Source organism: Pan paniscus, chromosome 19 (genome assembly GCF_029289425.2).
Source record: "Pan paniscus chromosome 19, NHGRI_mPanPan1-v2.0_pri, whole genome shotgun sequence".
Lineage (NCBI taxonomy): Eukaryota > Metazoa > Chordata > Mammalia > Primates > Hominidae > Pan > Pan paniscus.
The window spans coordinates 64,855,104-64,869,084 of record NC_073268.2 but is presented as its reverse complement, the minus strand read 5'-3'; the positions used below and the strand labels follow the sequence as shown (position 1 = coordinate 64,869,084).

Sequence of the window (13,981 nt, the reverse complement as noted above, 5' to 3'; positions counted from 1 at the left end):
TTGCCTGTCATGCTGGTCCAATGTGTCTGAAAGACCAACGAAGCAGATCTGCACCCATCCTGCAGCTTGGAGCCAAGCCACTCTGAGCCCAGCCTAGATCAGGTGGTCCCTAGATGTCCTCTAGATGCATGAGCAAGAACAAATGATCGGAGACTTAGTCCCCTGAATTGAAGGTATGCTTCATTGTTTGCAATAGCCAGCTGATGCAGAGCTGGAACAGCTCACAGTTCTTTCTCCCTCCATCCTGAATAGTGTTCTGGCAACCTGGTACTTACCTCCCTCTCCCAAGCCACAGGTGTCCTCTACCATCCCTCCACTTCTTCTTCTCTCTTTCCTTATCACCCAAGTCTAAAGGCAGTCCCAGATCCAGAGGGCCGTTATTGAGCTCTCTTCCCCTCCTCTCAGCTGCATGGTAGGTCCGGGATCCACTGTGCCACCCATCTGCAGCAACGGCCTCAGGCCCGTCCCCTCCCTGGAGCTTGGGGTACAGGAAACAGATGGATATATGGGTATATATTTCTCAAGTGAAGTGGCACAGGAAACGCCAAATGCTGAGTCCTTAGGTGTAGGAATTTTTGTTCTGTGGGTCGGTGAGTATGATAAGGCTTAAGCAGAACAGTATTGGGGAAAATTTTCACCTAGATATATTTTCTATAGGGTGGAAAATTACAAAAAGAGAAATAAAACAATCCCCTATGAAGCTTCTTTCTGGTATAAATACAATGATTTATATAAACTGTACAACTAGCAGGTGTCATGCAGCAAAGTAACTACTGGTCATTAAATATAGGACAAATCAAGTTTTATTTGACAATAATATTAAATTCCACTCATTAGTTCCTGGACATCTGTTGATCATGTAATAAGACAACCTGCCCATACAGCAAAAAAGTATTGAAGATACATGGCCCGCCACTCTTCTGGAGCTTAGAGCAAGAGCAGACATTAAGACAGGGGAGAGACGGCCAGGCAAGGTAGAAGCTGGCTCTGTCCACGTCTCTCAAGTCATGAGTACTCTGGGCTGGAATTTCACGTAAGGCCTTTTGGGCATAATGAATTAGGAGGCGGGGAAGAGGGACTTTGTGCAGGATACAGTTCATGCTTCCGTGGCAACTTTCTCCACATCTATCAGTCCAGATCCTCGTCTTGACTTCTGCCCTATCTCTCTAGTCCATGTTTGCTTCCAGCTTCTCAAACCACTTCAAGCTGATTGCTTTGAATTTCAGACTCTCGTGTCCTATCCTAGGCTGACCATTTCCCATGTACCAGTCCCATTTCCCCTGAGTCGGGCACTAAGCTCTGTGAGGCCAGTCACTCCATCCTTTGTTCTGGGATCTTGCCCAGGTGCCAGAAGAGTGCCAGTGAACTTGCGGATATGGAAGATTGTACACACAGAGTGAGATGGGAGTGGGAGGGCCAATCTGATACAGAAGGGGGTGAAGGGTAGGGCCTCTGAGCAGCCCACCCCTTACCCTGACGAAGGCAATCCTCCTCTGGAATGTCTCTTCCCTCTTCAGTCTGGGTTCTGCCTCAGCCACGAACTGGGAAGGAGTGAGGAACATCCCAACGGCAATGAGAGTATCCCAGTGACTCCAAACAGGAGGAATCGGTGTTCAGAAAGTCAGGCACTAAGCTTTACTGAACACCTACTGGGAGCTCGGCACTGGGCTAGGTGCTTTGCAGACAATTTAACCTTTTAAGGATGTCTTATTTCCACCCCAACTCTCCACTCCATTTTAGTGCTGGGGAAATGAAGGCTTAAAGTTAATTAACTTCCTCTAGTGATTTAGCTAGAACTGAGCTGCTACGAAATTTAAGCCTATCCTGTCTTCTAAGAATCTCAGATTCCAAAAGGAGATCAAGAGAGAATCTGTGCCGGGTTCTGAGAGTAGACAGGTCCAGCGTTAGTGCTGTTTTTCTGGAGACTCAGGAAACTTGAGAGAAATTATTGAGGTGTGTGCGTGTGTGTGTGCGCATGTGCGTACATGCATGCATGTGTGTGTGGTGTTTGCAGGGAGAGGTGGTCTTGAAGTAGAGAAATGTTTCATCCACATTTCAATCACCTGAGCCCCACAGAGGAGGGGACTGAACTCCAGACATACGGGGTCCTCAAGTCTTTGGCAAAGTAAGGGGTAGGCTCAGCCAAGGTTGAGAGAAAAGGCCCAAGCCATCCCCCTGAGCACCAGAGCCTCAGATCTTCCTTCTAGAAAGGATCCTAGACCATGCTAATGGTCAGGGACTTCAGAGGTCAATTTACCCATCCTTCTCCTTCTACTGTGAGGAATCTAAGAGGCTATGGGGTCTGGCCCTTCTCTCTCTGATAGCTGTTGCTTTCCCAGAACCCTGAGGCCCCAGAAACCCTCTACTCCCAGCCCCTGCTCATTGCAGGACCCACAGTGGGACTCTGGCTCTGCACAGGGCCATTCAATTCTCCACAGAGAGGGACTGTCCTGGAGGGGTCGCCGAGGAGGTTGCCCCAGGGCTTCTGTCCAGTCTGGCGCTGGGCCCACACTAGGGCAGAGCTCCACTGAAAGTCATGATGGGCAGGCAGAGAAGGGAGCAGAGATCAGGTGCGGCCTGGGCCGGCAGGTCAGGAGGCGTCTGGGGTGGCGAGGAGAGGTCGCTCTTCTCCGGCTTGTAGCACGGTGAGACCTCACATCTGTGCAGCAGGGCAGGGGCCAGGGATCAGAGCAGGCCCCCATCCCTCCAGCTCCTTCCAGGCCTCTGGGTTGGTGGGAGCAGAAACTGCTCCCCTCCGTAGGACCCCCCTTTCCTACCTGACTACACTCTGCAGGATCTTTCTCTCATCCTGGTCCAGGCACACAGCAAAGGGGCAGCTGTTGGAGCCGATGATCTGCACCTTGTCCACTTTGATCTGCGATGTGCTAATCTGGAAGGAAGGCCCAGGTCAGCCCCGAATCCCTGGCCATCCAACACTGCCAGCCCCTGGCAGTTCCTTATCTCAGAACTGCCCATCCACTTCTAGGGGTGTGGGAGGGCAGGGGTTTGTCTGACCGCGCTCCAGGGTTAATGGCCAGGTCACGGGAGGGAGCCTGAGGCCTCCATCAGCCCCTGCCTCCTCTCCAGCATCTGGAAGAAGCAAGTGCCCCCTGAGGAGACTCTGCCCTGCCTGCTGCCCTCACCGGAGCAGCCCCAGGTCCCCTGATCCAGAGCGTGCTTTCTTTGGTCTCGGAGTCTTAGGACTCTCCTGGCACCCACCCCACAACTTTTCCACATACACGCGTCCTCTCACAGGGCACCCCTACCTCCCCGACACCCCACAACACTCCACACCTGTGTGCATCCCCAAATCACACCCCTCACCCTGCCTCTCCTCCCCCACCTCTCCTCTCTCTCTCACACACACACAAGTATGTACACACATGGGTGTATATGTGCACACATGCACACACATACATGTGCACACACACGTACACACATACGCACATGCATGCTCCAGTAAGTCTCTTGAGGGTATGGCTGGAAGGAGAGGGAAGCCCGTACCTGGTTAAAGCCCTTCTTGGATTTGGAGTTCTGCCTTTTCACCACTTCTGTCAGGTTTAGCGTCAGGGCCTCCATGCTGGAATCTGAAGGGCAAGGACACTCAGGCCAGGCTCAGAGCACCTCCCTACTGCACACCCCACGCTGAGCACCCCACTCACCCAGCTCCTCCTGCTTCCGGCAGGCCTTGTAGAGGTTCACGGAGGTACAGACCTTCTCCAGGTTGCTCCAGCGACTTCGTCCACTGATGGCCCCCTGGAAATGCAGCGTAGCCAGACCCTCTGAGTCCAGAGGCCCCGGTGCCTGCCGCCTTCTCTTTGAAGGCCCATCAGTGACAGGCGGTTACCTCTAGTTAGCATATCTCCAGAAAGCCCTCTCTTATTCACCAGGGCCCCTGTACCACCCTGGATAGACCTGGATGACTGCAGGGAAGAGCTCACGTCACTGGCTTGGTCTAGGGGTCAGCAGCCTCTGTGACCAGGTTGAAAGGTACAAGAGCTGAGAGCACCTGCAGGGGTGGTCCTGAAGCTCTCCTGCCGGGCCCGGAGTGAAGAAGGGTTGGGCCCACAGGCATGCTGTTTCTGGCAGAGCCAGACCCGAACCCCCTCTTCAAGTCTTTGTGTGAATGTCTCTGTCATCAGGGACCTCCGTGTTGTTAAACCCAAGAACACTTCTTGGTCCTCAGCTTACTTGACCTTACAGTTCACTGCTCTCCCCTCCTTGAAAACCTCTCCTGGGCTTTCGTGATGGCACCTTCCTGGTTTTTCTAGCGCCTCTCTGGCTGGTGCCTCTCTGCTTTGCTGGATCGCTGCCCTCTGCCCGCCATTACATCATGAAGGGCTCAAGGTTCTCCCCTTGGTCCTCTGCTCTTTGTATTCCCTGCTTCCCCCCTTCAGGAGTCTCCTCCGTGACCTTTTTCCATTAGCAGTTGTCCACCTATCTTCATATTCACCACAAAGTCAGGCCCGTTCAGCCAGCCGTCTATTCTCACTGTCTCCTTATACCTCTCAAGGCCTCTCAATCTCAATAATATGTCCCGACCCAAACTCAAGATCTTCCCCAACTGGACCCGGGCCTCTTCCTGTGGTCCCCCCCGAGAAGATGGTGCTGCCAGTCACAGAGGAGTGACTCCAGGAGTCTGGCCTCTCCTTTCCTAACCCATCCATGAGCTCTGCTGATTACATCACTCACATCTGTCTCCCATTCCTTTCCAGCTCTGCCACCACTACCCTAGTGCAGGCTGCTGCCCTAATTTCTCTTCTGGACCATGGCAACAGCCTCCTAACTGGCCTTCCTGCATCACTTGTGGACCCTTCCTATCTGTCCTCCACAGAGCTGCCAGAGGGAGCTTCCAAGCCTCAGATATAATCATGTCACAGGCATTCCCAGCCCCACCACAAACATAAGCCCCCTTAATGGATATCCACTGCTCTTAGGACTAGGATAAAATTCCTTTCATTGGGTCGGGCATGGTGGCTCATGCCTGTAACCCCAGCACTTTGGGAAGCCAAGGCAGGTGGATCATGAGGTCAGGAGTTCGAGACCAGCCTGGCCAACGTGGTGAAACCCCGTCTCTACTAAAGATACAAAAAATTAGCCGGGTGTGGTGGCGGGCACCTGCTACCCAGCTACTCAGGAGGCTGAGGCAGGAGAATTGCTTGAACCAGGGAGGCGGACGTTGCAGTGAGCCAAGATTGAGCCATTGCACTCTAGCCTGAGAAACAGGGCGAGACTATGTCTCAAAAAAACAAACAAACAAAAAAACAAAACTCCTTTCATTGCAATCAAGGCTCTTGGTATGCTGGTCCCCCATTTCTTTAGCCTCACCTCAGCATCATGTTCCCACCAGCTGTCTCTGCTCCAGCCTGGGGGTCTTCTTTCAGAGTGCTTCAAGGTGTTCACACTGCCTCCCACCACAGGGCCTTTGCACATGCAGTTTCTGCTGCTGTGAGAGCACTCACCTCTCTTCTCAGCCTAATTAACTCCTGGTTTTCCCTCCAATATTAACTCAGGTGCCTTCTCAAGGAAGCCTTCACTACTAACTCTCCTGACTGGGTTCGGTTTGCCACTTAGGAACATCCCGTGTCCCTCTCCTCATCCATGTGTCACAGTTGTAATTTTACATCATGTGCATCATCGAACCAATGCCTACCACCCACTCCAGGGGGCCAGCAGGTCTCCTGGGACCACGTCTGTCCTTTGTTCACTCTTAGGAAGGCTCCAGGGCCTAGAACAGTGCCTGGGCTGTGGAAGACGTCTAGCAAGCACCTGACATGTGGCTACAGTGAGTGTCGGTGCCTCCTGCCCACCTCCTTCACTGCCAAATGCACTGCAGCCCCAACACCACCGTCCATCTGCTGTTTTATTGCTTTGTCATCACTTGCCGCTCTCTGGAATTATCTTGGCTATTTCTTTGTTTCCTCGTTTCTTGTCTGTCTCCCTCCTCTAGACAAGCTAAAGTGAGGCCTAGGCTTCCCTGCTCAACCCCTCTTTTCCTCTGCCCAGCACAGAGGCAGCATGGGCAGGTGCTAAGAGGATATCTTTGGAATGGCCGAAGGAAGAAAGGGAAGGAGGCAGGAAAGAAGGAAGAAGCCCACCTGTGAGGCCAAGCTTCCCTCAGCCTGGACCTTGGGATGCGACCTGCTCAGAGAACTCATGTCTTCTGGCATGTCATGGACAGCCCTCCACCTCCCCACAGCTCTCCTCACTCCTTTCTCACGCCAATCCCACCTTGCATGCAGCCTGCCAGGCACACTGGCCCCCCGAGACCCTGGCTTCTCCCTGAGGTGCATCTGGAAGGCTTCCCTTGCCCCCTTTCAGCCCCAGCCCTGTAGCCAGGCCCAGCAGACCCCTACCCCTGGGCTGCTGCTGAGCGCATTCGGGTGGGGGCAGAGAACATGGTGGGAGAGAGGCTTTGGAGGCCAAGAAGCACAGAGATATCCACTCCCTCCCTTCTCTGCTTCTCTCAGCATCCAGGGGAGCCTGCTGCAGCCTTCCAGCATAAAGACTGGGGCTCAGGAACACACAAGTCCAGCTCTGGGCCCAAGCTCTGGCGGAGGAAGTATCAGCAGCAGATACTGGAGGGGAAGAAGCCCCAGCATGGGTCTTACCTTGCTGTAAATAATCTGTAGTGTTAGAGGAACAGCCTCCCGGTCGCCATCGATGCCCAGCCGCTTGCTGCCAGGACCTGTGCCACACACAGACAGACCCTTCACTACCCCTGGCTTCCCCGGCTCCTCACGAACGCAGTGGCTTTGCCTCCCTGGGCCTTACCTCCCCATCCCCTACCACATGGACCGTGACTCCCTAGGGATCTGTCTCACCAAGGCCCTGCCTCTCTCTCTGGCTCCACGTTCTGGGGATCTCCACCTCCTCAGTGACCCCATCACTCCAGGGCCCATCTCCGCTGTGATCACACCTTCCCAGGGTCCTGCCTCTCCAGGGCCCCACCTCCGCTGTGATCACACCTTCCCAGGGTCCTGCCTCTCCAGGGCCCCACCTCCTGGGTAACCCTGCCTCCCCAGGGCCCACCTGCTGGGTAAGCCTGCCTCCACCTGGCCCGACCTCCCATGTAACCCCCCTTCCCATGGTCCTGCCTCCCGGTAACCGTGCCTCCCCAGGGCCCTGCCTTCCAGGCAACCCCGCCTCCCCATGGCCTTGCCTCCTGGGTAACACCGCCTCCCCAGGGCCCTGCCTCGTGGGTAACTCCACCTTCCCATGGCCCTGCCTCCCGGTACCCCTGCCTCCCCAGGGCCCCACCTACCAGGCAACCCCGCCTCCCCATGGCCCTGCCTCCTAGGTAACCCTGCCCTCCCATGGCCCCACCTCCTGGGTAACCCCGCCTCCCCAGGGCCCCGCCTCCTGGGTAACTCCATCTTCCCATGGCCCTGCCTCCCGGTAACCCTGCCTCCCCCAGGCCCCACCTACCGGACAACCCCGCCTCCCCATGGCCCCGCCTCCTAGGTAACCCCGCCCTCCCATGGCCCCACCTCCTGGGTAACCCCGCCCTCCCATGGCCCCACCTCCTGGGTAACCCCGCCCTCCCATGGCCCCACCTCCTGGGTAACCCCGCCCTCCCATGGCCCCACCTCCTGGGTAACCCCGCCTCCCCATGGCCCTGCCTCCCGGTAACCCTGCCTCCCCACGGCCCCACCTACCGGACAACCCTGCCTCCCCATGGCCCTGCCTCCTAGGTAACCCCGCCCTCTCATGGCCCTGCCTCCTGGGTAACCTTGCCTTCCCGTGGCCCCACCTCCCGTATCCCTGCCTCCCCAGGGCCCCGCCTACCGGGTCACCCAGCCACCCCATGGCCCCACCTCCCGGTAACCCCGTCTCCCCAGGGGCCTACCTCCTGTGCAACCCCACCTTCCCATGGCCCCACCTCCCAGGTAACCCCACCTCCACAGAGCTCCACGTTTCGCGTCCCAGGCCCCGCCTCCCCGTCTGTCTCTGCTCAGGCAGTACCCACCTGACGCCTTGATGGCACGTGTGGCAGCGGAGTGACCCAGCTCCAAGGAGTGGATGAAGATCTCTGTCGTCTTCTCCCCAGTGATGAAGGTCAGCTGGAGAGGGCAGGAGCATGTACATCAGTGTGAACCTCCTGGAGGGGCCCATTTGGCTCCTCCAGCATAGACCTGCTGGCTCTCCCGGGGCAGGGGTGGGGCCTTGCAGGCCCGGCAGGTGGGGAAGAGGCGGTGCAGGGCAGGGAGGCCTTACCTCGGTCTGATAGACTTGCAGCAGCACCGGTCTGGCGGCAAAGCGGCAGTAGTAGAGTAGCATGTCGGCCAGGATGGGCAGCTGGGTCGGGGAGCCCTCCAGGGCCTGGGCTTCAGCCTTCAGGGACTGCTGTGGCCAGAGGGAAGGGGCGGCCAAGCCAGATGGGTGGGTGGATAGATGGTAAGAAGGAGCAAGAATTAGGGAGGAAGAGAGAAGAGAGACATAGAGGCAGCCAGTCAGGGGGAGCTGGTAAGGTGGAAGCAGGGGAGGGCCGGCGCCCAGCCTCCATGCCCCTCACCTGACCCACTGGCCTCCAGGGAGGCTTCTGGCTTAGCCAGACAAAGGCGGGAGTTGAGGAAGGGGGCTGAAATCTGAGGTCCCCCGGACCCTTCTGAGGGCCCTCCTCCATCACTGCAGTGACCCCAGCTCTCACCCTCAGTGTCCTGAGTTCAGGCTCAGTCCTGCTTCTCACTCACACTCCCTGATCTTTTCCAAGAGGGCCCAGGTCCTCCATGGGGGCCTCAAGCCTGATTCCCTAAATCCAGGGCCTTCTAAGTGAGGCTGGGTGACTGCAGCCAGTGGGCCCTGTTCTGCAACCACGGGGCCACTTACCTGGCACAGGACTTCAGGGGGCAGGTGCATGAGGCCCAGTACATTGCGCTCATACCAGGGGTCCAGCATGCCGAGGTAGTGGGAGATGTCATTGGTGCTCTCCTCCCATGGGGCGGTGCCCAGCTCCTAGGGCAAAGAACAAGAGTCATCATCCCAGCTCCCCAGGAGGCCTGCCCATCCTAGCTCCAGGGCCTTGGATGGCACCTGCAGCCCCAAGCTGAGCTTCTCCCTGCCCTTGGGGAAGTATGACAACTTTCAGTCTTTGTCATATGGCAAAATGTCATGTCCAAGTGCAGGGAGTGAGGGCCAGGCAGGGGGAGGTGCCCTGTCAACACAGGTGCTTGCTTTCCATGACTTCCAATCAGCTTCCTTCAGGTAGCCAGAACTCTACTTTCCCGCCCCATTGGCCCAGGCTGGGGACATACTCCAGGGTTGGCGTGCCTAGGGGAGTCTGTCGGGGGTGAGGGCGTCTGGCTCCGAGGGGGTGGACAGGCACCAGGGCTGGTCCCATGACTTCGCTTCACAGGCACGTAGAAGAACTGAAGTTTGAAGAACCGTGTGAGGAGTGGGCGATTATTCTCCAGCCGCCTGGCAAGAAGAAGATGGTGAGAAGGGGGCTGGGCATGGTGGCTCACGCCTGTAATCCCAGCACTTTGGGAGGCCGAAGTGGGTGGATCACCCGAGGCCAGGAGTTCAAGACCAGCCTGGCCAACAGAGGGAAACCCCATCTCTACTAAGACAAAAAAAAAAATTAGTCAGGTGTGGTGGTGTGCACCTGTAATCCCAGCTACTCGGGAGGCTGAGGCACGAGAATCGCTTGAACTGGAGAGCCAGAGGTTGCAGTGAGCCGAGATCATGCCACTGCACTCCAGCCCGGGCAACAGAGCAAGACTCTGTCTCAAAATAATAATAATAATAATAATAAAATAAAAATAAATAAGGGAACTTTTGGTTCCTCTGGGGCCCTAAGCCTCAGGCCCCAGATTCCACCAGCACAACAACCCTGTTACCCAGGGCAGAGGGATGCTCCGCATTACGGCTCTTACCGAAGGTTGCTGTACGCCCGAGCCACCTTCCCTGAAATCCGATCGGAGCCAAAGACCACAACACGTAGCGTGGAAGCCTTGGGATCCTCATCTCCACTCAGGAAGGGGCGGCGGCGCTGGGGGCGTGAAGCAGGGGCCAGAAGCCAGCTGGGCAGCTGGGTACCGAGTTTGGGCTGGGGCAGGGAGCGGGAGCGCTGGGCCCGGGAAGGGAGTGATACTGGTTCGTCCAGGGGGCTGCAGAGGCTCCCTGCCCGCCTCAGGGGCAGGGCCGTGTCCGAGCTGCCCTCCAGGCTCCGAGAGTCCCTCCGCAGTACCAGCTGGCTGGTGCTCTTGAAGAGTTTATAGATCCTGATGAACTTCTGCCCAGGCCTGCGGTGGCCTCGGCGTTCCTGGCTGCCACGCCTCCAAGGCCACTCGGAGGAGCTCTCCTCGCTGTCCTCCACGTAGCCGCTGTCCATGCCATCAGAGAGGCCTGAGACAAAGGAAGTCAGCAGGTGGCGCGAGAGGGCCGGCCCCGAGGCCTGGGAGGATGCAAGGGACAGGGTGGAGTCGTGGGACGCCAAAGAGCTGGTGGAGAGCAGGGAATCTCTCTCGGCACAGTGCCCGTCAGTTTCCAAGTCCTCCTCCACCTCCTCCTCCTCCTCCTCCTCTTCCTCCTCCTCTTCCTCCTCTTCATCATCTCCCAGGATCCCTGGCTGGAGCAGCTCCTGTTCCTTGAGCAGGATTTCCTGCAGGATGTCTGCAGGGAAGCAAGGCCAGCACTGTCTGGGCGTCTGGGCCCCGGATCCCCTTCTATTATTCCCTTTGGAGGGGAGACAGCAGAAGGACTCAGGGCCAGCCCAGGACTCCTAGCACTGCCCCCTTGCTCTGCTTAGAGCCTGCTCATGTGGGAGAGCTTTGGGGACGGGGTGGGAGCTGCACGGACCCAGGACCAGAAACACAGCTCAGGCAGTGTGGGGCATGGGTGTCACCAGGGCCCCGGCTCCTTACCAAAGCTGTCCTGGCTCCAGCTGTAGGTGTAGCACCGGGCGACAGGGATGGGGATGGTATGGAGCTTCCCTGGTTTTGCAGTGTCTGTAAGAACAGGGAGGATAGGAGAAGAGGGCTGGGAAGAGGCCTTGGAGATTGGCCAGTCCATTCCCCTTGCCTTGGAGAAGAGACCAGAGATGGGACAGGATCGGCACAAGGATGCATAGCTGGATAGGCTGAGGCTGAGTTACAGCCAGGGTGCCAGGCTCCAAGCCAGAGGCCCTTCTTTCAAGCACACCATGTAGATGGCATGCCCTTTATGAGCTGTGCGAATGTGGCCAAACCACAACCTCTGAGCCTCATTTTACAATGTGCCCATGGGAGAATAATAGTACCAGCCCAGAAGGTTTTTATGAGGAATATTGTAACAGGGAATGCTAATGGTTCCTCAAAATCTGTGCTCCCTTCTATGGTACTGGAGTCGTAGAGACGATGTTTCCCAGGCTCCTTTGGGGCAAGATGTGGCCATGTGACCAAGGCGGGCTCAAAGGAACATGAGCGGAAGTGATGTGCCCAGCTTCTGCATCACCTTCCACAGAAAAGCCCAGCCTTTGCCCTCGTAAGCACTCTCTTTTCCTCTTCCCACAAGCTGCCATCATGATAGCACCCCCACCCTGCCCCTATAGACAGGAATGAGACACCCTAGGGGATGGCGGAGCAGTGAGATGCTGAAGAAGCTGAGTCCCTGAGTGACTGTGTGGAGCAGAGCCACCAGGCCCGCCTGGACCGCGCACCTTGGGACCTAGAATAGGCCATGGGGAATGTGGGAGAACCCCATTCTCCCAAGAGCCTCACCTAACACCCCAGGGAAGCCAGCTTTTTCTCCCACCGCCTGCAGCTTGGTCCTGAGCCACCGCCGGGCCTCTGCAGCATCCCCGATGCCAGATGCCAGCTCCTGTGCCTCTGCGGTCTCCGTGAAGATGTCCTCAAGCTCTGCCAGGGTCTTGGCCTGAAACCCCAGGAGGAGATGGGCTTTGCTCCTGGACCGTGAGCTAGCTGTCCACCTGTTCCAGTTCCTAGCTTCTTACTGAGGGAGGCAGTGATCTGTCCCCTCCCAGCCTCATCACCCATCTCCTACCCACAGCTGGCCAGGCAGCCAGGCCTCTCCCTCCCCTTCCATTCTCAGGAAATGGTCAGGAGAGAAAGGACCAGAGCCACGGCACTGCAGTTAGGAGGGACTGCAGTGCTCCTCACTGTACCCCATAGAGGGGAAGGAGCTGTGTGGGGTGACACAGCTGACCTGTGACACCTGTGACACAGCCAGGCCTAGATGCCAGGTCTTCAGCCCAAAGCTCATTCTTGTTCTTATGGCATATGCCATCTTCTGAGGCACCAGTTATCAGCACCCAGTCCTACTGCCCAGGCTGCCACCCAGCTGGTTAGGATCCAGCACGCCAGAAACACCCTCTACGAGGCCAGCCCTCCAGCCACCACCCTGCCATGTCACCTGGGTGCAGGAGACTAAGTGTACCCTGGAGACCGTGGCTGAGATGAAGCAGGGAGAGGGCGCTACCTCCTCGGAGAGGTGCTCCACCAGAGCCCCAGGCCCCAGGTACATACCTGTAGCCTGCAGTGCAGGCCCGGGACGTCACAGTGGGCCCCAAAGGTGGCCTGGAAGGCGTGCAGGAGCAGGGTGGTGTAGGCACTGTGAGGCGAGTGTCCGGGCGTACTCAGCTTATTGGCTACAGCAAGGAACTCGGCCTGCACTTCCACTGGGTTCAGCAGCAGCACGGTGCTGGGGACACAGGGGACCGGCTATGGCACCCAGGGGTGTGCAGCATGCCACAGTGCAGCCACCCCCCTCGTGCCTGCTGGTGCTCAGCTCCACTGAGGCCAGGGCCTCCTGAAGCCCAGGCAGAGCTCGAGGAGGTGACCACAGGAGGCCAGGACAGAAGCAACAGCTCCAGGGCCCAGGTTTCCAGGGGAAAGCGTGGGGTTCACTGCTGAGCATTTTTCAGCTGTTGTTTTCAAAGATCTTTTCAAAATTGAACTTAATTATTTAAAACTAAATTTACTTAATTTTTATATAAACGTTTTTTCCTATGAGACAGCTGAGTGGATGCAAGATTACTCAAATGAGGATCATATTTTAGGCAAGGTGACTTGAAGCCAAGTGACCAGTTTTCAGGGGGAGCCGGACAGCAACGTGGTGCTGTGCAGTGTGGTCTGGGGCGAGCGGGGCATGAAATTCCTCGTGGCGTGGGGCTGCATCTGCCCAGAGGAGGGGATGCCAAGTCAGAGTGCATCTTCTTCCTGAGCTTATGAGGGACACCTTTTCTAATCAGCCCAAAGCCATGATACAGGCTTTTATTGGCTGGGAGGGGAGTGTGTGCCTGGCCACTGCTACCTCCCTTCCTGATGGATACCCAGATTCCCTCTTGGTGCCAGTGTTTACATTTCTTTATTATGGAACCTTTCTCTTTTTTTTTTTTTTTTTGAGACGGAGTCTTGCTCTTGTCACCCAGGCTGGAGTGCAGTGGCACGATCTCAGCTCACTGCAAGCCCCGCCTCCCGGGTTCACACCATTCTCTTGCCTCAGCCTCCCAAATAGCTGGGACTACAGGCACCCGCCACCACGCCTGGCTAACTTTTTTTTTTTTTTGTATTTTTAGTAGAGACGGGGTTTCCATGTGTTAGCCAGGCTGGTCTTGAACTCCTGACCTCGTGATCCACCCGCCTCGGCCTCCCAAAGTGCTGGGATTACAGGCGTGAGCCACCGCGCCCGGCTACTATGGAAACTTTCAAACATACCCCAAATTAAAAGAATCGTGGGCTCTGAGGCGCTGATCACTCTGTTTACAGTTAACAACGCACAGCTGTTCTCACTTCCCCCATGCCAACCCCTCCATCACTGCATGACCTTGAAGCAAATTCGAGCCATGGCGGCTTTGTATCCATAAATGCTTTAGTATGAGCTGCATGTGATGAGAGCTCTTGCTCTCTCAATTCCACACTGCGTTTAAACCCAGTGCAAAGGAGCACCACGCAGGGCAGCATTCCCTCCAGGCTCTGGGGACGTCGGTGCCCGGGGACAGGGCAGAGACAGGACTAGTCTCTGTCAAAGTCCCCATCATTTG

At 56.7% G+C, this 13,981-nt stretch overlaps 1 protein-coding gene across 2 annotated transcripts in view; it reads right to left on the bottom strand.

Moving 5' to 3' along the window:
• Positions 1-696: 696 nt before the first annotated feature.
• The window catches only part of PIK3R5 (phosphoinositide-3-kinase regulatory subunit 5), an 88,080-nt gene continuing 74,795 nt past the window's right edge, over positions 697-13,981 (bottom strand). Inside the window, exons 7-19 of one of the 2 annotated variants that reach the window (XM_003818082.5) lie at positions 12,465-12,639; positions 11,700-11,853; positions 10,866-10,949; positions 9,876-10,614; positions 9,255-9,417; positions 8,830-8,955; positions 8,218-8,346; positions 7,970-8,063; positions 6,612-6,688; positions 3,663-3,756; positions 3,505-3,587; positions 2,778-2,890; positions 697-2,659 (exon numbers count right to left, since the gene is read on the bottom strand). In XM_003818082.5, the coding sequence (XP_003818130.3) occupies positions 2,512-2,659; positions 2,778-2,890; positions 3,505-3,587; positions 3,663-3,756; positions 6,612-6,688; positions 7,970-8,063; positions 8,218-8,346; positions 8,830-8,955; positions 9,255-9,417; positions 9,876-10,614; positions 10,866-10,949; positions 11,700-11,853; positions 12,465-12,639 (2,179 nt within the window). In that variant the 3' untranslated portion in view covers positions 697-2,511. The remainder of the gene's footprint in view (positions 2,660-2,777; positions 2,891-3,504; positions 3,588-3,662; positions 3,757-6,611; positions 6,689-7,969; positions 8,064-8,217; positions 8,347-8,829; positions 8,956-9,254; positions 9,418-9,875; positions 10,615-10,865; positions 10,950-11,699; positions 11,854-12,464; positions 12,640-13,981) is intronic. The other variant, XM_008971334.4, reaches the window with a different exon arrangement.